Raw genomic sequence first — 17501 nt, forward strand, 5'->3', positions numbered from 1 at the left:
CGCAGCACGGTCCGGTGCGAGGACCACCCGGGAGGAGGGCCGCAAACCCCATCCCCGTCCCCCCTCGTCGGGGCAGCGCGGCCCCGGCGCCCACCCCCGGAGCCGGGGCTCCCCTCTCCAGGCGCCACGGGCGCGTCCCGGGGGACTGGGGCCGGTGTCTCTGGCGGCGCGGGGGCCGCTCGCTGCCCCGACCCAGCCCGACGGGCAGAGCCTCGGGGCCGAGCCGCCGCCGCCGCCGCCGCCGCCGCCGCCGCCGCGCCCGAGGAGCGGCCGGGCCCCGCGGCGCCGAGCGGAGCGGGACGCGCGGCGGCGGCGCAGGCGAGCCCAGCCGGGGCCGCCGGTATTTAGGGCGGGCGCTGCCAGAGCCGGGAGAGAGCGGGCGGGCGCGGGACGGCGGGGACGGCAGGTGAGTGCCGGCCGGCGGGGCGATGCCGGCGGGGCGATGCCGGCGGGGCGATGCCACCGCGCCGACGGGGCGGGCTCCCGCCGCCGTTCGGCCCGGCCCGGTGGGGGAGGCGCCCGCGGGGCCCCGGTTGAAGTTGGTTTCCCCACGGCCCCGCCGGAGGGGACGGGGCGCTCGGGGCTTCCCCGCCAGCGCCACCACGCTGCGGCCGCGGCTGGACCGTGCCGCGGCGGCTGTGGGGACAAGCCGGCCGCCGCCCCGCGACCCGCCGCCGGAGGCCGGTGCCGGCGCGGGAGCGGGGAGCCGGGGGCCGGGAGCCGAGAGCGGGGCAGGCAGGAGACGGAGGCCGGGGCCTTCGGCGGCATCGTCCCGGCTCGATGGGCGCCGGTGGATGGGGCGAGGAAAGCTCCCGCGTCGGCATCGCCCTCCCGAGCCCCGGCTGAGCGCGGAGAGCGGGGGATCCAAGCGGCGCCGGTCATGGGCGTTTATCGTGCAAGTTTATCTTGAAGGGAGGCTTTGCTCTCACGGGCAATTTAAATGGGTATTGCAGGTCTCTTCCTCCAGGTACAGGGTGATATTGGGTAAATGAAGGCACCGCTTTAAAAGTGTAAATTTCTGTGGATTGCTCTGGGGAAAGCTTTGGGTGACGGCAGCTCTGAGATTTGTCTTGTTACCGTCGTCCCAGCATTATCCCACACCATTCTGGTTTGCATACCACGAGTGACCCAGCTGCCTGGCTTCTTCCTTACTCCTTCTTCACATACGGTGGTGACCAAATGTCACCTCCAATTAGGTGCTAGCACATAGACAGGAGTCTCGCTGTCACGTTGTGCTCCTGGAGTCCTCATCCTTCCATGCTTATGTACCTGCCTGGATGCAAGCCAGGATTTCCAGGGCAAAGCCCACCATTTTCTCACTTGTAGCCAGTGGACTGCCACCGTGTCACAGGTTGCAGCAAATTATGAATGTGAACCACTTTGGGGATGAGCTTTGGTACTACAGAAAAGAGCAGGAGCCAGCCAAGGACAAGGACTCCCTGTGTTCATGAGATGGTCCTGATTTTTCCAGGATACTGTGGGCAGCAATGCATGAGACTTGAACAAGGACTTCAAGGAGAATAACGTTCCCCCCAAAGACAAAGTCCCTTTCCCAGTTGTGAGCCTGACGTAAACCCCAAGGAAGAAACTCCCTTTGCAAAGCTAAGTGGACAACTGACTGCAGAGTGGTAGGAATTACTTTGCCAGTAATTGTAACTTCCTCATTGCAGGAACTGTTGCCAATGGAGCGTTAAACAGATTATTCCAGGAAGCAATGGCTGGGATCTGTGAGGTTTCTCAAGACAAATTTGCTTTTGTTTTTCATGTTCTCCCCAAAGTTAAGGTGGCATCATAACAAAGGATTTAGGCTGTACATCATGGATGCTTCTCAAATATTAAAATGACCAAATATCAAGCAAATTGCCAATCTGTTGTTTTTCATGTAACATTTTCTGGTTTTCCCATCTACCCCCAGATCCTGATGGTTTCAGAGTAGCATCCTCACCAGTCATCACTCATCCATCTTTCCTGAAATCACAGATTGTTCTGTCCCCTTTGCAGCTGATGGTCACTCCCTATATTACACTTCTGATGGGCTGGGAGGAAATTGAGCATGTGTAATGCAGGTGTGTGTGAGAACATGGCAGAGAATAAGGAAATTAAAAAAAAAGAAACCTCTGTGGTGTGAACAATGCTGGTTTGCAGCTTTCTTAGAAATCTGGGAAGTATATTTCTCAAATTGAGACATGTCAGAATGCAGGAAGATGTGAGGGGCCTGGCTACTTTCAGTGTCTAACACCGGGTAAGCATGATGGCAGTCCTCACCTAAATGCGGAACAAAAACCAATGGCAAAGATCACTCTCTTCTGGAATGTACACAGCAAGGCAATGCAGTCATCTTGGAGCCATTTGCCTAGCTAGAGTTTCTTACATACAGCTCTGAGGGGAACCATTCTGATATAATAAGTTAGCATAAAAAATGGACTGTTTTTTCCTCTGCCTTTTGAGTAAAGATTCCTTTCTGCCCCCTTGGCGATGCACTCAGAGATGCATGTAAAGAGAGACACCTTTCAGAGTGCACACAAATTATGATCCACCCTCCATGATCCCCAGAGTTGCAGTGCAGGACCCATTTGAGATGTTCCTTCTGTCTGTCCTGCCAGCTCCCAACCTGCCCATTACTGACCCTATATAAGCACAGAGACATTGTGCAGAGGAGAACCTAGAAATTTTACCATCTCTGAGCTCATTGAAATTGGGGTGGCTAGGGGAGTTTATTGTAAACCAGGGAAAAAATAAGCAGCATCATTGCTATAAACACTGTAGTCAGAGCAATAACTGTTCAGCTTCTTATTTGCCTATGTTTCTATAGCTGGAGAGCTCTTAACAGGTCATATATGGGAATGCTACTTTACAGTGCCTTACAAATGTTGAGGAATAAAAGGAACAAGCATTGTATGTTAGGGGACCCTGTGTCTGTATCCAAGGAAGTGAGTAAGAAGGCAGAGGAGTGTAGTGTGAGAGTGCAGTGAGAGAGGAGGGTAGAGAATTAGTAAGGAGCAACATTCAGAAAGCCAGGACATGTGAAAAATGCTGCTGGGGTTGGTGCAGTTGTCTATAAAGAGAACATTTTGGTACAGTGTTCCTACCTGGCACAATCATGGGTAGTTCCTTCCTCCTGTTCATGCTCTGAAATGGTGGAGGTTGGGGGCTCTGGTGCCCAGATGACACCCAGTGGCAGTTGCTACAATCAGCTGTGTCATTCCTCACCAGTCTGTGCTTGAAGGCAATAAAAATTATCTTAATTCCTCTGCCCACATGGAGCACCACAATACCACAGTGCTGAGTCCTGAGCCAGTTCCAGATCTGAACTGTGATGTTCTGCAAAGCTTGCACTGTCTTGAGTTTTTGTTCATTTTGAATTGGCTAATTTTACACTGTATTGCAGTCAAAAAAAAAATCTTATGTTTTGCACCATTTTACACAGGGCAGACTTGTCTAATCCATTTTGCTTCTCCAGTGCTGAATTGGTTATTGGAAATCACATTCCAGAAAGATTGTTTGACCTGTCCTTAAAGACTTTCTGTGATGGAGATGTCACAGTGTCCCCAAGCAATACTTTAAGAGTTTCACTACCCTTACCATCTGGAAGGTTCTCCTTATGGCTCAGTCTTCCTTGCTGCAGTTAAATCCCTCTCTTTTCAGTGATATTAGTCACAGGCATGTGGAGCGGACTATTCCTTCCTGTTCTGCAGCAGGCTTTCATGCATATAAAGACTGTTGAACATCTCCTTCAGCTGTGTCCTTTCTAGCCCAGACAGTCCTGTTCATTCAGTTTGTTCCCATACCTTCACTTTTCTGATGATTCTCACTGCTTTCCTCTGATCTCTTTCTGTGTGGTCCGTATCTTCTTGGGAACCAGTGCCCAAAGCTGAACGCAGGGCTCCCAGTTGGCCTCATCCAAGGTGAACAGAACAAGATCTATTTGAGGTCTTATTCCTAGTTACACACCTGCCAAGGTCTTTGCCATTTTGCTGGGGTACAATATAACTGACACTGCTGACAGTGAATGTTGGTCCTACACTATGCAGAGCTTTTTTACCGAGCTGGTTACTCTCCATCACACAATGAAACAGCTGCTCATTTCTACCTGAACTAAATACCTTGCACTTGTTCTTAGACTCATGTTTAAGCTTCTTAATCCTGTTCCCTAGTATGCTGGAACCCCTCCAGTGTCATTTCACTGGATGAAGCATGCCATCCACTTCATGACCCAAACCATTACTCAAAGTACCAACTTCTGGGCCTCCTTGTTCCCACCACGGTAGAATTGCTGTGTGTTTCATTCTGCATGTGTGTAGGTTAAATCCCTGTGTGCTCTCTGACACATCTAGCTGCCAGCTAGACGTCGTTCAAGCAAAAGTTGTTCCCAGTGTCTTCCTGAATTGTCTCTGGGACAGAGAGTAAGGGGAAGCAGGGTGGATGAGTGCTTCTTCCAAGAAGTGCAAGACCATGTTTCTTCAAAAGTGCATTCTGAATTTATTTACTAGGTGAGGAAGTGCTGCATGACAGGTCAGTGTGCTGCCCTCTGAAGCTACCTCATTCTCTGTGTTGGCAATAAGGGGGTATGCTCTGATTAAATGTCTATAGTTAGGCAGATCAATTCTACCATCATAGCTTGCATTTTTAAGGCTTGACTGTTTATTTAAGTGCAAGTATTAACACAACAACCAATGCTTTCCAAACCCCTCTACAGGCAAAGCTGTAGGATACTTTCTGGAAAAAATATAATTCTTCTTGACTTCTGGACTGGAGGAAAGGTCAGGCAAGGAAAAATGGCTAAAATGTAAAAGTGAATCTTGGTGCATTATGTATGGCCCTGAGACATCCTAGTAGACCACTGTGCTCAGAGATGAAGCCTCATGGGAATGGCTGAGCACACTGAAACCAAGTTAAATAAAGCATCAATGAGTGATCCACAGAGCACAGTGCAGTGCTGAACTGAGCAAAAATAGTTTGCATGAGACCTGCAAGAACTTTTCCTCCTTTGCATCTCTTTCCAGCATTTATTGTTATAGATTCCAGCTGATTTTAAAAGTGCCGAGGTTTGAGCACTGAGGGCTTCTTCAAATGCGCTGGGCTTTTCCAGAGCACTCAGTGTGAGCCTAATTCCCATTGTTCCATTGAATGAATGCTAACATTTTGTTGGCTTAAAAATAAAGGAATTAGAACATCATTAAACACTTGGAAAAGTCCCCTAGTCTGAAAACAGTCTAGAGGCACTCTGTAGGAAGCTGTAACAGTGATTCCCCATCCTTTTCTAAACGGGCTCTAGTACTTCACGGCAGGTACTCAGAAGACCCCTGACTGATCTCCTGTCCTTGCTCCAGTTCTCCTGCTGCGCACCACTGCTTTCAGACTCCAGGCAAAGCTGATAGGTTCAAGCTATCAGGGCTTTTAAATGCCAACATCACTCCAGGCTTCCTTTGCAGGTACTGGAAAAAAATGGGCACCACCTAAAACAGGCTTCTAGGACAGGAGGGAAAAGTAATCTCCATAGAGGGAGCCTGAGATGATTAGCCACTCTTTAGATATCAGAAGTGCCAGGTCAGGCCTTCTGCATCAGTTAGACCATCCAGATCAGAGCCAGTGTCACTCTGCTTGTCTCAGATCCCACCTTGCAGGCACTTGGACATAGTCTACCTTACAATCTCACACCCAACTGTATTTCATTGGCTCTTACAATTCCACGTATTATATGACATCAAATAATAATGAGGGAGGAAACATGGGAAAGAAAAAGTTTATTGGAGATTTTGCATTGTGCATGTTTGTTATCAGAGATTGTACAGCTGAGGGAGTCTAGGTAATGCCAGAGGTAAGTGCTCTAGCCCCTGCTCCCTCCAAAGAAATTATTGGTAACTTACTGTGGAGTATGTTTTTGCAGTGTAGTATTTGCCAGCATCACTGCCCACTAAGTCCCAACCTTTCTTGTTGATAAGTAATATCTAGTTATAAGGTGTAACAGCAGTTGTAACTTGGCATTTAACAATAGGTTGGGTAGCTAGTACATGTTGGCTGTGTATAAAGGCAAGAGAGAAAAAATAGCAATACTTTATTGAAAGCTGAGCAAAAAATAGAAGGTGGGGAGAAGGGAGAAAAGGTATTAAACTTTGCCAATATTTGCTTGCCAATTGTCATATTTGCTTGTTTAGAATGGGAAATGTTTTGTATACAATTTATCATATAGAGTACTGTTCCTTGTATCAAAGAAACAAAATAGGCATCCCTGATTTACTTTGAAATAGTCACAATAATCCTAGCATTAGAGATTTAGTTGTGCTGCATAAACCATGCTGGAATGAACATATGCAGCGTCTACTTCTCTAGAAGCATGAACTCTTTTGTACCAGCTCCCCTTACAGTCAATAAAGAGAGATGCTCAGCCCTAAAGGGCTCAGTTGCCTGTCCGCGCTGACCAGCTCTGGCTGGGTTTTAGATGTCTAAGTGGACTGTGTTGAATCCCACCTTAACTTTGTTATTTTGTGATGCATCACTGAAGTAGGGGGCAAGGAGGCAAATGTTGAAAACAGGGCTTATATTACTGATTTCATAACTGGTGGAAAATGTTATATCCATAGCAAACAGAACTGATACATCAGTATAAACCTAATGTAATAAAACAAAGAAAATAACTTTTTTCTAATGAAAGGCTTAGAAAATGTACAATTCATTGTATTGCGACTAACACAATACAGTGTTATTGACCAACAGTTAATCTATACTTATGGTATTTGAGGCTTGTAATTTCCCCATGTTGGTTGGACAACTCATTAAATGCAACACCCTGAATTCCGAAACACTGTTGAAACGTCTCAGAGCAAAGAAAGGTCAGGAGGGTGCAAACTAGCTATGACTGGAGTATTAGAGCTCTGTTTCTTGAAATATGTTCCAGTATTAAAAAGTTGTTTGGTGTTGATGTGAAGTACACCTGAGATCTCAAAAGCATCTTGAATTATCAGAATAACCAGTCTAGCCAGTAACACAGTAGCCTTGCTACTCCCTAAACACATGAGAAATTCAGGTGCAGACTCATGCTCTTATTGATTCAGCTCAGAGTCTGAAGAATTTTAATCATTTATTCTCCTAACACAGGTACCTGCAGAAATCAGGAATCAGGATCCTGTGTAAAATGTCAGGGTGGAATCAGTCAGTGAAAACTACTTCCCAGATGTATGGAGGTGTGAGTAGAGCTGGGTATGTGTCTAGATGCCTACACTGGCTGGTGTCTACAGGTGTGTGAACTACCTGCCTGTCACGTAGGTAGGAGGAATTCACCCTTCATGCTGTGCTATGAGAGGCACCCACTGAGCTGTTGCCAAATGAGAGCCTGCACTGGGGGCAGGACCCTGATCTGTCAGCCCAGAGCACCCAGCCCTGGTTGGAGGCTGTCAAAGAGGGAGAGGAGGCTGAGACTAAGCAGTACCTCTTTCCTCCTGCCAGCAAAAGTGGTCCTGCGCTCTGCAAACCTGAACCTTGCTCCTCCCTGGCTGGAGCATGAGACAATGGAGGAGCTGGAACCAGAGGTGTAAAGAACATCACTCTGCCACGTACATCAGTGGGTGAGAATAGAGGAGCAATGAAAGACTTTGCCATAAGCGCTGCATGGCTTTCCTGTGGCCTTGCGGGTTGCCGCTTCCTGCAGGTGCTCTTGGCTTCTCCTTCTAGCTTGTGATCCTTGCTTGAGCAGAAAACAAATGAGCAATTGCAGTTGTGCTCATCCCTCTCCCCCAGGGACATGGCAGCTTGTCTCAGGGCAACAGGGACACTTTTGTAGATTCCCCTTGTTTTGCTCTGAGTTTAGCTTTTGTAGCCAATGTTGAAATCATCTCCCCATCATATAAGAACACTTACTTTTATTCTAGATACTCTGCTTTCTTTTCAAGGTGCTAACTGTAAGTTCAAATGGCACATTAGCTTGTGCATAATGGACAGCAAGTAACAAAGCTCCCGTTACAGTTCTTAAACTAATCCCCCCCCCCAAACTTTTCTTCTTTATTTGTGATGGCAGTGTGACAGACTTTTCAGTACATAGTGCAGCCTAATCCTACTTTATTGTGCAAGGTGCATATTTATTTTATTTCCTGTCAGGTTTATTCTATCTTATTTATAGCTTTTGCAAAATGTTATGTATTTCAGGCAGCTTAATCCAAGGCTAGGAAACTGGTTAGGACTGTGGTTACTTTTGAGGCATATCCAGTCCTTTATACTGATGCATGCAAACCTACTCACATTACATTTTACAGATTTTACCAATTTTTCACTTTTACACAGACTCTACCTTTCCTGTGGATCTCATTTTTCAGTGCAATACACTATGGCATTGCCTTGTTTTTTTTTCCCAGAAGCTGCATCCTGTTTTGATTATGATCTACGGACTCGCACATTCCTATAGCTTATTCTAAAGGTATTTCACCGTGTTTGAACAGGGTTCTCATCTCCAGGTTGGACTCCACAGACACTCTTATGCTGCATGCTTGAGTCAAGTGTCCTAAATATGCAAGAAAGTATTCAAAAATTTCTCCTTCTTTTGAGTTCTTTCAAAGGTGTGATTCCTGTTAGGAGTGCCATCTGGTGTTTGTCAGCTTACACAGGGAGTAGCTTTATTACTGGTCAAGGTTTCAGCATGATAGAATATACCTGTTTTATTTAGGCAAGATAGCAGCAGATTGTACATTTAAATGAAAAATTAGAATTAGTTACAAGAAGATGGGAGACCAAATGGATGTTCAGTAGTTTGCTGAAACTTAGCTCTGTTCTTAGCCATCCCTTTGCAATTCCCCTGGTTTTGGGGAGAGAATGAATTCTCTAATTCCTCTAACGTCAGTGTGAACTTAAAGGAAACGTTCAACTTATTAGAAGACATTTCATCTTGTTCTTTTTTTTCCTTGTTCTATTCAGTGAAAGAGCAAATTCTGTATTTTCATTTCAACATACTTATTTTTGTATACACTATTTACTTCACTCTGACATCGATCTGCCTGGGTGCACAAAAGCATTCTCTTTGCAGCTGAGCTTGTCAGAAAGTGTTTTCAGCTGCACCATAAAATTGCTGTCTGCAGGAATTGCCCTGTTCTCCAGAAATAGCAGCTGTGCTCTGGAAGAGACAGAAATGTGTCATGACTTTGTTTACACTCAGGACTAAGTATCTTTGGCAATCCTTGGTGGTCGCTCTCCCTGCAGAGCTGCAGCTCTGTGTCTGCGTGATGGCACTTGGTGGTAACGTGCTGTCAGTCCCACGCAGCCTCCTGCTTGCAAGTTTACCTGCCTTGCCACAGCTTGGCGCTTGCTTTCTCCTCTGACTTAACCAGGCTAGAGACCCTCTCCTGCTGCCTTGCCCTTACTGTGTCAGTTTAACTGCAGAGCTGGAACACCAAGTATCTTTTCAGAAGAAGTATCTGGTTTTACGTAAGGACCCTGAACTGTGAAGCAATCCCAGTGGTTACCACTAACAGCTAAAGTGTGTTCTCTTTTCACATTGAATATGTGCCTCGCTTCACCTTCCAGACCCTGAACTGAGCCTTCTGCTAAGTTAAATAGCACTGCACTGTCTAAAATTGTCTCTCCATTTAAATACTCTTTCCTTCTTTTTGATGAACGAAAAAGAATCTCCCCAATCTCTCTGGGACATCAAGGTATCATTACACACCTCCTCACCTCCTGGACTTTCCAAGTAACCACTGAATGTTGACCCAGGAACTGACCAAAAGGTCACTCCCCATGCAACCTTTGGTACTGTTGGAGGTGTATAAATGAGGGACATGCTCAGCCCAGGTCACATCTAGGGTGAAGGAGAGTGTCAGCTGCTGAGGGCAGTCCCGGTCTCTGGTGGTCCTTCAGTGAGGAGGTGCTGTTCTCTCCCCACTGGCTACAGAAGAGGCTCTGGTGACTGCGCTGCTTGCTGTGATTGTATCATCACTGTCAAGTATCTTCACTCCAGGGTCACTTTGTGCCATGGTTTCTCATCATCCTCACTGCATGGGTCTAAGTTTGCCCCATCCTCTCTTGACTGCCAAACCTGCATGGCACTCTGGGAATGGTAGTGTGGATAAATCACAGGGACAGTAGCATGAATAAAGCAAGGACAGGTTTGGCCTCCTTTGCTCCATGCTTTGTAGAAAGCCTTGCCTGCAAGTATCCAACACAACCCTGCAGTTTGCCGCAAACTATGCATTGTATGTCACACGTGCTGTGCTGTGAAAACCTCACTCTGGTAGGCTGTGGCACTACCTTAAATTTATTTCAGACACTTTGAACTGAAAAAAATACCCACAGCCCATGGCCAAGGAGACCAGGTGAAGCCCAAGAAGAGATGGGCCAAGGACAGTGCTGATGCAGCCAACTCACCTGAGAGGATTTCCATCTTAAGAAGTGTGGGATGAAAAACATATTATGTCTTGCCTGGTGGGAGGCCAGAGGCATGACATGGGCTGATGCCTTCAGCACTGTAAACGTAACTGCAGGCACACAGCCTGCAATTACCCAGACTGTAAATTGCACATACTGAAGACAATAATACTATCTAGATATGATATCATCAGGTTCTACTCAATTCTCCTCATGCTCCAGACATCATGTAAACTGTGCCTAGGCAATACGTCCCACTGGGAGATTGCTCTCAGCTGAAGGTGCCGGATGGCCTCTTCCTCCTTCTGGGCTCCGAGTTTCAGGATGTGTATGTCTATACATTTGTGTTCTGTTTCCCTTAATATGCAACTATATGTATGACCTTGTACTTGTCTTAATTTAGTGACTGCTTGAGATTTAATGTTATTTTTCTTCAGTGTGTGTAGTTTAAGCAAACAATTTTTTTTCTTTTTTTTGTCAACAGGAAAATCATTTATCTTTATTCAGGATTTTTTCTTGAGTAAAAGGTAACTTAATTGAAATATTAAATTATTGGGAAGACATTAATTTTGTCTAAATGGTAACTATAATTCATTACATCCTAACATACTAATTCTAACTGGAGTCCCATTACTAATTTTTTTTTTATTATATCAAAGGTAGTGATCACCAACTCACACAAATTAAGTAATGGAGTCTCTAAAACAGGCATTGCAGGGAAGTACATTCAAACGAACTTTTAAAAGTAGATTCAGAGTCCCTGATTCCTAAACACATATTTAAGCTACATTGTGTTCTTAGTAGTCCATTGAATTTAATATTTATTTACAGTATATGAAGTCATATCATTAAGCAAATGCATAAGTCATTGCAATAGAAGGGCTATAGATTTTAAGAAACTTTTATGACCATCCTATCTGACCTTGTGCATATCCCCAAGCAGACCACTGCCTTCCAGTTTCATTCATGGAGCCCAGGAGCTTCCAACCAGCTGAAGTGGATCACAGTTCTGTCTAGATACTAAACTGTGTTGGTTGTTTTTTTTTTAATTTTGCATATTTACAGTTCCATACGTTATACTGCGTAGTGGCACCTTACTGCTTGTAAGTGAAGGATTATTTTGACTAATTATTCTGCATAATATAGTCCCTGGTGATAATTTAGCATATGGGGAATATATTTTAATGTCAGTACAGCAAACACCCAGAATAAAGCTCAAAGTAGGGAACAAAAATTATGTGAGTCCCATGCACTCTCATAATCTGTTTTAATCTGAAACCAATGAGTAATATTGACTAGCTGCCTTGCATGATTATTGATACATCTCTGATAGATGTTGCCCTGCCAATCAGAATGGATAACAGCTGCTCAATATGCTATATGTATTTCTTGGTGAATGACTCATAATCAAAAGACTTTTTCTGTATGCACAAGTGCATGATTTTATTAAACTTAAGAATACATGCTATTAAGGTTTTGAAGACCCTAGCAGAAATCCTACAAGATGTGTCTGTTGTGGGGTTCAGAAACCTGACCTGGAGTTACTTCTAAAAATTACTTTCAGTCACGATAGCCTTATTTGTGGTGCAGGAAACAGCCAATGCACTCTTTCTGAGTACATGATAAATAACTGACTTGGAGAATTTTTGTAAAAAAAATGGTTCTTTTCCTTTGGTGATCACATCACAGGAAAACATCATTTATTTATAAAAATTAATTCAGTAACTCACTACCTGTTGAGGCATTGTTTGGTTTCAGCAAGACTTTCTCCCAGTGTCAGGCTGTCCTGTTTACTGGTATGTTGAAGATTAATAATTCATTTAAACTCTGGACTAGTTCATTTGACTGAAAATACCATGTTTCACATCAGATTTTTTTTTTTCCACAGTCACTGACAGCAGTTGGAAGCAATAGGACTACTAATAGGCTTGTTCATATACAGGTGGGTGGGTGATGTCCACTTCATTTTATTTCACATTGCTGGAATTGTTCTAACACTGAACAATGGCTGATACTTGCAATATATGGGAAAGGCTCGATATCACTTTTCTCAGTAACTGAAATCAAGATTGGACTTGGCTTTAGTTTTTAAGTAATACAGTCATTGCCTTTAATATTGCTAATCAATCTGTCTGGTGGTTTTGGTTTAGATTTTCTCCTGCGTGGGATGTGTGATCAGCCCAGTGTTCAGGTAAAGAGGTTTCTTAGACTCTAAAAGTGACAACTCTATTACTGAGTCAGAGAGTTAAAGGGATGGTAAAGGTATGGAGAAAAAAACCAACAGGGACGATGAAGGAAATTTCTCACACAGAAGCTAGATTAACTTTAGCATCCGTGTTCACTGAAGAGAATTTGGAGGATGTTTAGTGGAACCTTTATTTCTGGCCAAAGCGAACCATAACAAATCTTCACTCTCGGACAGTGCTCAGCTAAAGAGTTCGATGCAACTCAAGATCCAAAGTGCAATGGTATCAGCAGGGTGTTCAGCCTCTACTTAAAACTCCCCTTGCACCTGCCAACTGCAAGACAGCTGCTGTGGTACCAGTTTCCAAAGAGATCTGGGCAACTGCTTATCTGTAAGCCTGATGTCTGTACCTAGCCAGTTTGCAGAAATTATAATAAGCAATAGTATTATTTTACACATAGTAAATATGGTGTTTTGGGGAACAGTCAAAATTACTTTTGTAAAGGTAAGTTATGCCTCACAAATCTGTTGAAATAATTAAGAAAAGCTGATGAGTATAGGGATTGAGTGAAGTCCAACTAATATAGTTACTTGGACTTTCAGGAGACTTTAAGTGATCTGGAAAGTACATGAATAGTGGGGTGATGACATCTGCCGAAGAAACAAAGCTTTTCAGGGTAATAAAGACAAGGACTGACTGTGCAGACTAGTAAAGAACATTAGTTAAAAAGTGGGAGAAGGAATACAATACAGATAGATGTAAAAAGTGAGCAAACAGGAAAAAATGCTGATGTTGCCACTCATGGCTTTGGAATTATATTAATTGGGACTGTTCTGTGGAAATGTCAGATCAGTGCTATATAATGATTAAAAAAGCAAAGTAAATCTCAGGAATCATTAGGAAAGAAATTGAGAAGAGAACAGAAAATACGATTATGCTGCAGTATAAATCTATGGTGCATCCACATCTTCAACAATGTTTGTGGTTCTGGTCCCTCTGTCTCAAAAAGAATGTATCAGAGTTGGGAAAGCATCAGAAAAAGTCAGCAGGGTTGATCTGAACATATGGGCCATTGTTGGAGACAGGTGACTGGATTTGATGGACTTTGGTCACTATCACCATTCTTACATGCAAAAATTCTTATAAGTTGAAAATTTGCTCAGTGTGACAAAAATGGTCATTAGGAAAAGAGGTTAGCTTTACTGGAAAACAAAATCAAGAAAGTAATAGTCTAGTGTGAAATATGAGACTCTTCAGGTCCCCTTATTAGAAAAATACACCTCAAAAGAAAAAGCATGTCTAAAAATAAGTTTGACTCACAGAAGGTGGATGTTTATAAAAAAATCAAACATGCAAAATCAAAAAGTGTTGTTTCTTATGTTAGGATTCAGGAGCTCAAGAGAGGCTGTTTGACACCAAAGTGTTAGTGTTTCACGTAGAATATGTGATGCTCTTTCTCCACAGATTCCTAACCGGTGACTCTCAGTTCTGTGTCAGATGGCATGAAACTGTACCAGTTATGACTGATAGAGGCATTTTTCCTCAATGGTTGGGAGGAGGCTTGCCTGGTGATTATCTTCTTGGAGAAGTTTGGTGTCTCTCCTTGTAGCCCTCACAGCATGCTTCAAAGCTGTTCATGACCCATATTCAGGATCTCTTTCAAGAAGGCTTGGGCTGGCATAATGTAAGTGACATTCTGGTACTCAGGGGCGGATCTGAGTGAAAGGTTGCAAGGAAATCTGTCTGAGGATGTTTTCTTCAGGTTTGTAAAGATCTCAGGTTACACTAAGTGAATCTAAAGGAAAGTATGGAAAGGCTGTAGACTGTATACTGTATACTGTGATACCTCAACTTCCACAACTCTTGTATCACCATTCTGGACTAAAACAATCGCTTTCTTTTTCCAGATGCCCTTAACCACTCTATTCTTCGTCTTTTGAGGGAATCACCACTCCACAAGTGCATGCATTACAATCATTCACCATGTGCATGATAAGGAACACCTCAGTACTTGGAACATGCTGTGAGCTTCAGTGCCAGCGTATTGAATTCTGATACCCAACACCTGACTTCAGCATTTGAAGACTGAGTGTTGAAGAGAAAATCTGAATGGTCTGGAGGAATAAATGAAAATAGAGCTCTGCACTTTTCAAAAAGAGGTCTTGATTTACAAATCTGGCAGAAATTATGTTTACAGAAGGAATCCAGACAGTATTGTTTTATATCTTCGGTCCTCTACCAATAAAGTGTCCCTTATAAATATAAAAAATGTGACATTCAGCTATTAGAGAGGAAGGGAAAATACTCCTGAGGATAGCTTTGTTCCAAGCACAGGGGCATCAATTATATGCCCAGATGTTTTCAGCTTCTCACTCTTCAGTATTGACTTATGGAGCTTTGCAGAAAATTAGTTCAGAAAGGAGGTGTGAATAAAAGATAATAGAGAATGATTTAGTTGTCTGCAAGATGTAAATGAAAACCACCTAAATTCCCACCACTTACAGTACCACTTGTCATATACCAGAATCATGTCTGCATGATTATGTTAACATTTTGCTTTAACAATGATGTCATTGATGTGATGTGATGGAAAGTCTAGCTTAGGAGAGTACCTCATCTACTGTGTAAGCTGAAGTTTTCAACAAGTTAATATTTCTTCAGTGTTGGACTCTAGTATGAAACATTCTATTTCAGCAAAAAGTAAGCATCTTTCTTCATCATCCCAGAAAGATTACACTGGAAAGTGAAAAGTGAAATCAGAGCAGAGGATGACTCAGTATAACCATTCAGCAGAGCTCTCTCTCCAGAGCTCAGCAAGTAAGTCATTAAATTTCACTGAAACACCACTGGCTTTGGATGAAAGGACACTATTAGGGCTGAAGATTTCACTGTCAGTCCTTCTGTCTGTTATAACTTTGGCAACGATCCTTGCAAACATTTTTGTTGTTATTACAATTTTTCTGACTAGAAAGCTCCACACACCTGCAAATTACCTCATTGGCTCCTTGGCAGTGACTGATCTTTTAGTGGCTGTCCTGGTAATGCCCATCAGTATTGCTTACACTGTCACCCACACGTGGGCCTTTGGCCAAGTGTTGTGCGACATCTGGTTATCATCAGACATCACGTGCTGCACAGCCTCAATCCTACACCTCTGTGTTATTGCACTGGACAGATACTGGGCTATCACAGATGCTTTGGAATATGCCAAACGCCGGACTGCTGGCCGAGCAGCACTCATGATTGCTGTGGTCTGGATGATATCTATTAGTATTTCTGTGCCACCATTTTTCTGGAGGCAAGTGAAAGCTCATGAAGAAATTGCAAATTGTACTGTGAACACAGATCAAATTTCCTACACAATTTATTCCACTTGTGGAGCTTTCTACATCCCAACTGTGCTCCTTCTGATATTGTATGGCAGAATTTATGTAGCAGCTCGATCCAGGATTCTGAAGCCGCCCTCATTATATGGGAAACGTTTTACTACTGCACACCTGATTACCGGCTCTGCTGGGTCTTCCCTCTGCTCCATTAATGCCAGCCTTCATGAAGGGCATTCCGATTCAGGTGGATCCCCCATATTTATCAACCATGTTAAAATAAAACTTGCAGATAGTGTCCTGGAAAGGAAAAGAATTTCTGCTGCAAGAGAAAGGAAAGCTACCAAAACTTTAGGCATTATTCTGGGAGCTTTCATTTTCTGCTGGCTGCCTTTTTTTGTCATGTCCTTAGTCCTACCAATCTGCCAAGATGCTTGTTGGTTTCATCCCATCCTACTGGACTTTTTTACATGGTTAGGTTACTTAAACTCATTGATCAATCCAGTCATTTATACAGCTTTTAATGAAGAATTTAAACAGGCTTTCCAAAAACTAATACATTTCAAAAAGTGTTCATCTTGAGCCTCTCCTGTTGTGTTACTGACCCTTGTGGAATCTTGCAGCCTACCTGGAAACTTTCTGTGCTTTTACGCTGCTGCTACCCTGTGCTGTGCATGTAACTGGGAACTTCTTGCCAGTTTGGTACTTTCTGTCTGGAATTCTGTATCCCATAACAGAACTTGTCTGTGGTCTATGCAGTGATTGTTTGTGTATATAAGATCAACACATGAAGTAAGCTTTGTAACAAGTGAAGGAGTGTGAACCAGAGAGCTGAGTTTGTATGATGAGATGACACATATTATCCAAAGCTGCCATGCCTTTCTAACCTGATGGGAGGAAAAATGTGTGCATATTTGCAGGATGTCAGTATTTCTGCTGTATATTATTAACAATTTATGTAGGCTGAGAAAATTTCTGGGGAACAGGATCTGATGTCTACATTTTCTATGGCATGTATCCTATCCATTTGAAATTGATAAAACCTGTAATTTTTTCAGAAGATGTGTGACAGCCTGACTCTAAGCAGCAGGGCATAGGAGGCATAGCGTGTATGTAAGTTCTGTGGATATTTCACAAATACTGCATCTGAAGCTATGCTTTTGGTGAACTGTAGAAAGAAGACAATTTGAAAAAATTTTTACATGTTTTATCATGAATAGAATAGCCAGTGCAGAAATACCACAAAATAAATAGCATGAAAATTATTGAAAAGTACCTTGATTTTATATTTCTGTTATTTAATTTTTTGCATGCAGAAATTGAAAGAGGAAAATATGGTTAGTGCCAGTGTGGAATGACTGGGACCTCAAAAAAGAGCCAGAAGGTTCACTCCCTGGTGACAAGAAATGAGGAGTTAGAGAGGAGAGAATGAAGTGACGTATCAAGGAAAACTTTCTTAGTGATTAAGGTTGTTGGGGGGGATGTGACATCACTGTCTCTGAAAGTCTTTAAGAACTAGTCAAACAAACATCTGTCAGAGATCACAATGTCAGGACCCTCCAATGGGGCTCTGGAGAGTGGAGTAGGTCCCCTCTAACCTGCACTTCTCTGTCTCTGGGATTATTTCCCCCATTCGGCAGGTGGG

At 43.5% G+C, this 17501-nt stretch overlaps 1 protein-coding gene across 6 annotated transcripts; it reads left to right on the top strand.

Moving 5' to 3' along the window:
• Positions 1–309: 309 nt before the first annotated feature.
• On the top strand, positions 310–17129 carry HTR1D (5-hydroxytryptamine receptor 1D). Of its 6 annotated transcripts, none has more exons than XM_069803452.1 (6): positions 310–406; positions 10832–10874; positions 12236–12289; positions 12498–12538; positions 13998–14217; positions 14313–17129. In XM_069803452.1, the coding sequence occupies exon 6, from the start codon at positions 15302–15304 to the stop codon at positions 16436–16438; it is 1137 nt and encodes a 378-aa protein (XP_069659553.1). In that variant the 5' UTR covers positions 310–406; positions 10832–10874; positions 12236–12289; positions 12498–12538; positions 13998–14217; positions 14313–15301; the 3' UTR covers positions 16439–17129. The 6 variants fall into 6 exon arrangements, with proteins under 6 accessions (XP_069659553.1, XP_069659552.1, XP_069659550.1 ...); XM_069803451.1 differs by having other exon boundaries at positions 14441–17129; XM_069803449.1 differs by having other exon boundaries at positions 13998–17129.
• The last annotated feature ends 372 nt before the right edge of the window (positions 17130–17501 follow it).

This window comes from Haliaeetus albicilla, chromosome 16, assembly GCF_947461875.1.
Source record: "Haliaeetus albicilla chromosome 16, bHalAlb1.1, whole genome shotgun sequence".
Lineage (NCBI taxonomy): Eukaryota > Metazoa > Chordata > Aves > Accipitriformes > Accipitridae > Haliaeetus > Haliaeetus albicilla.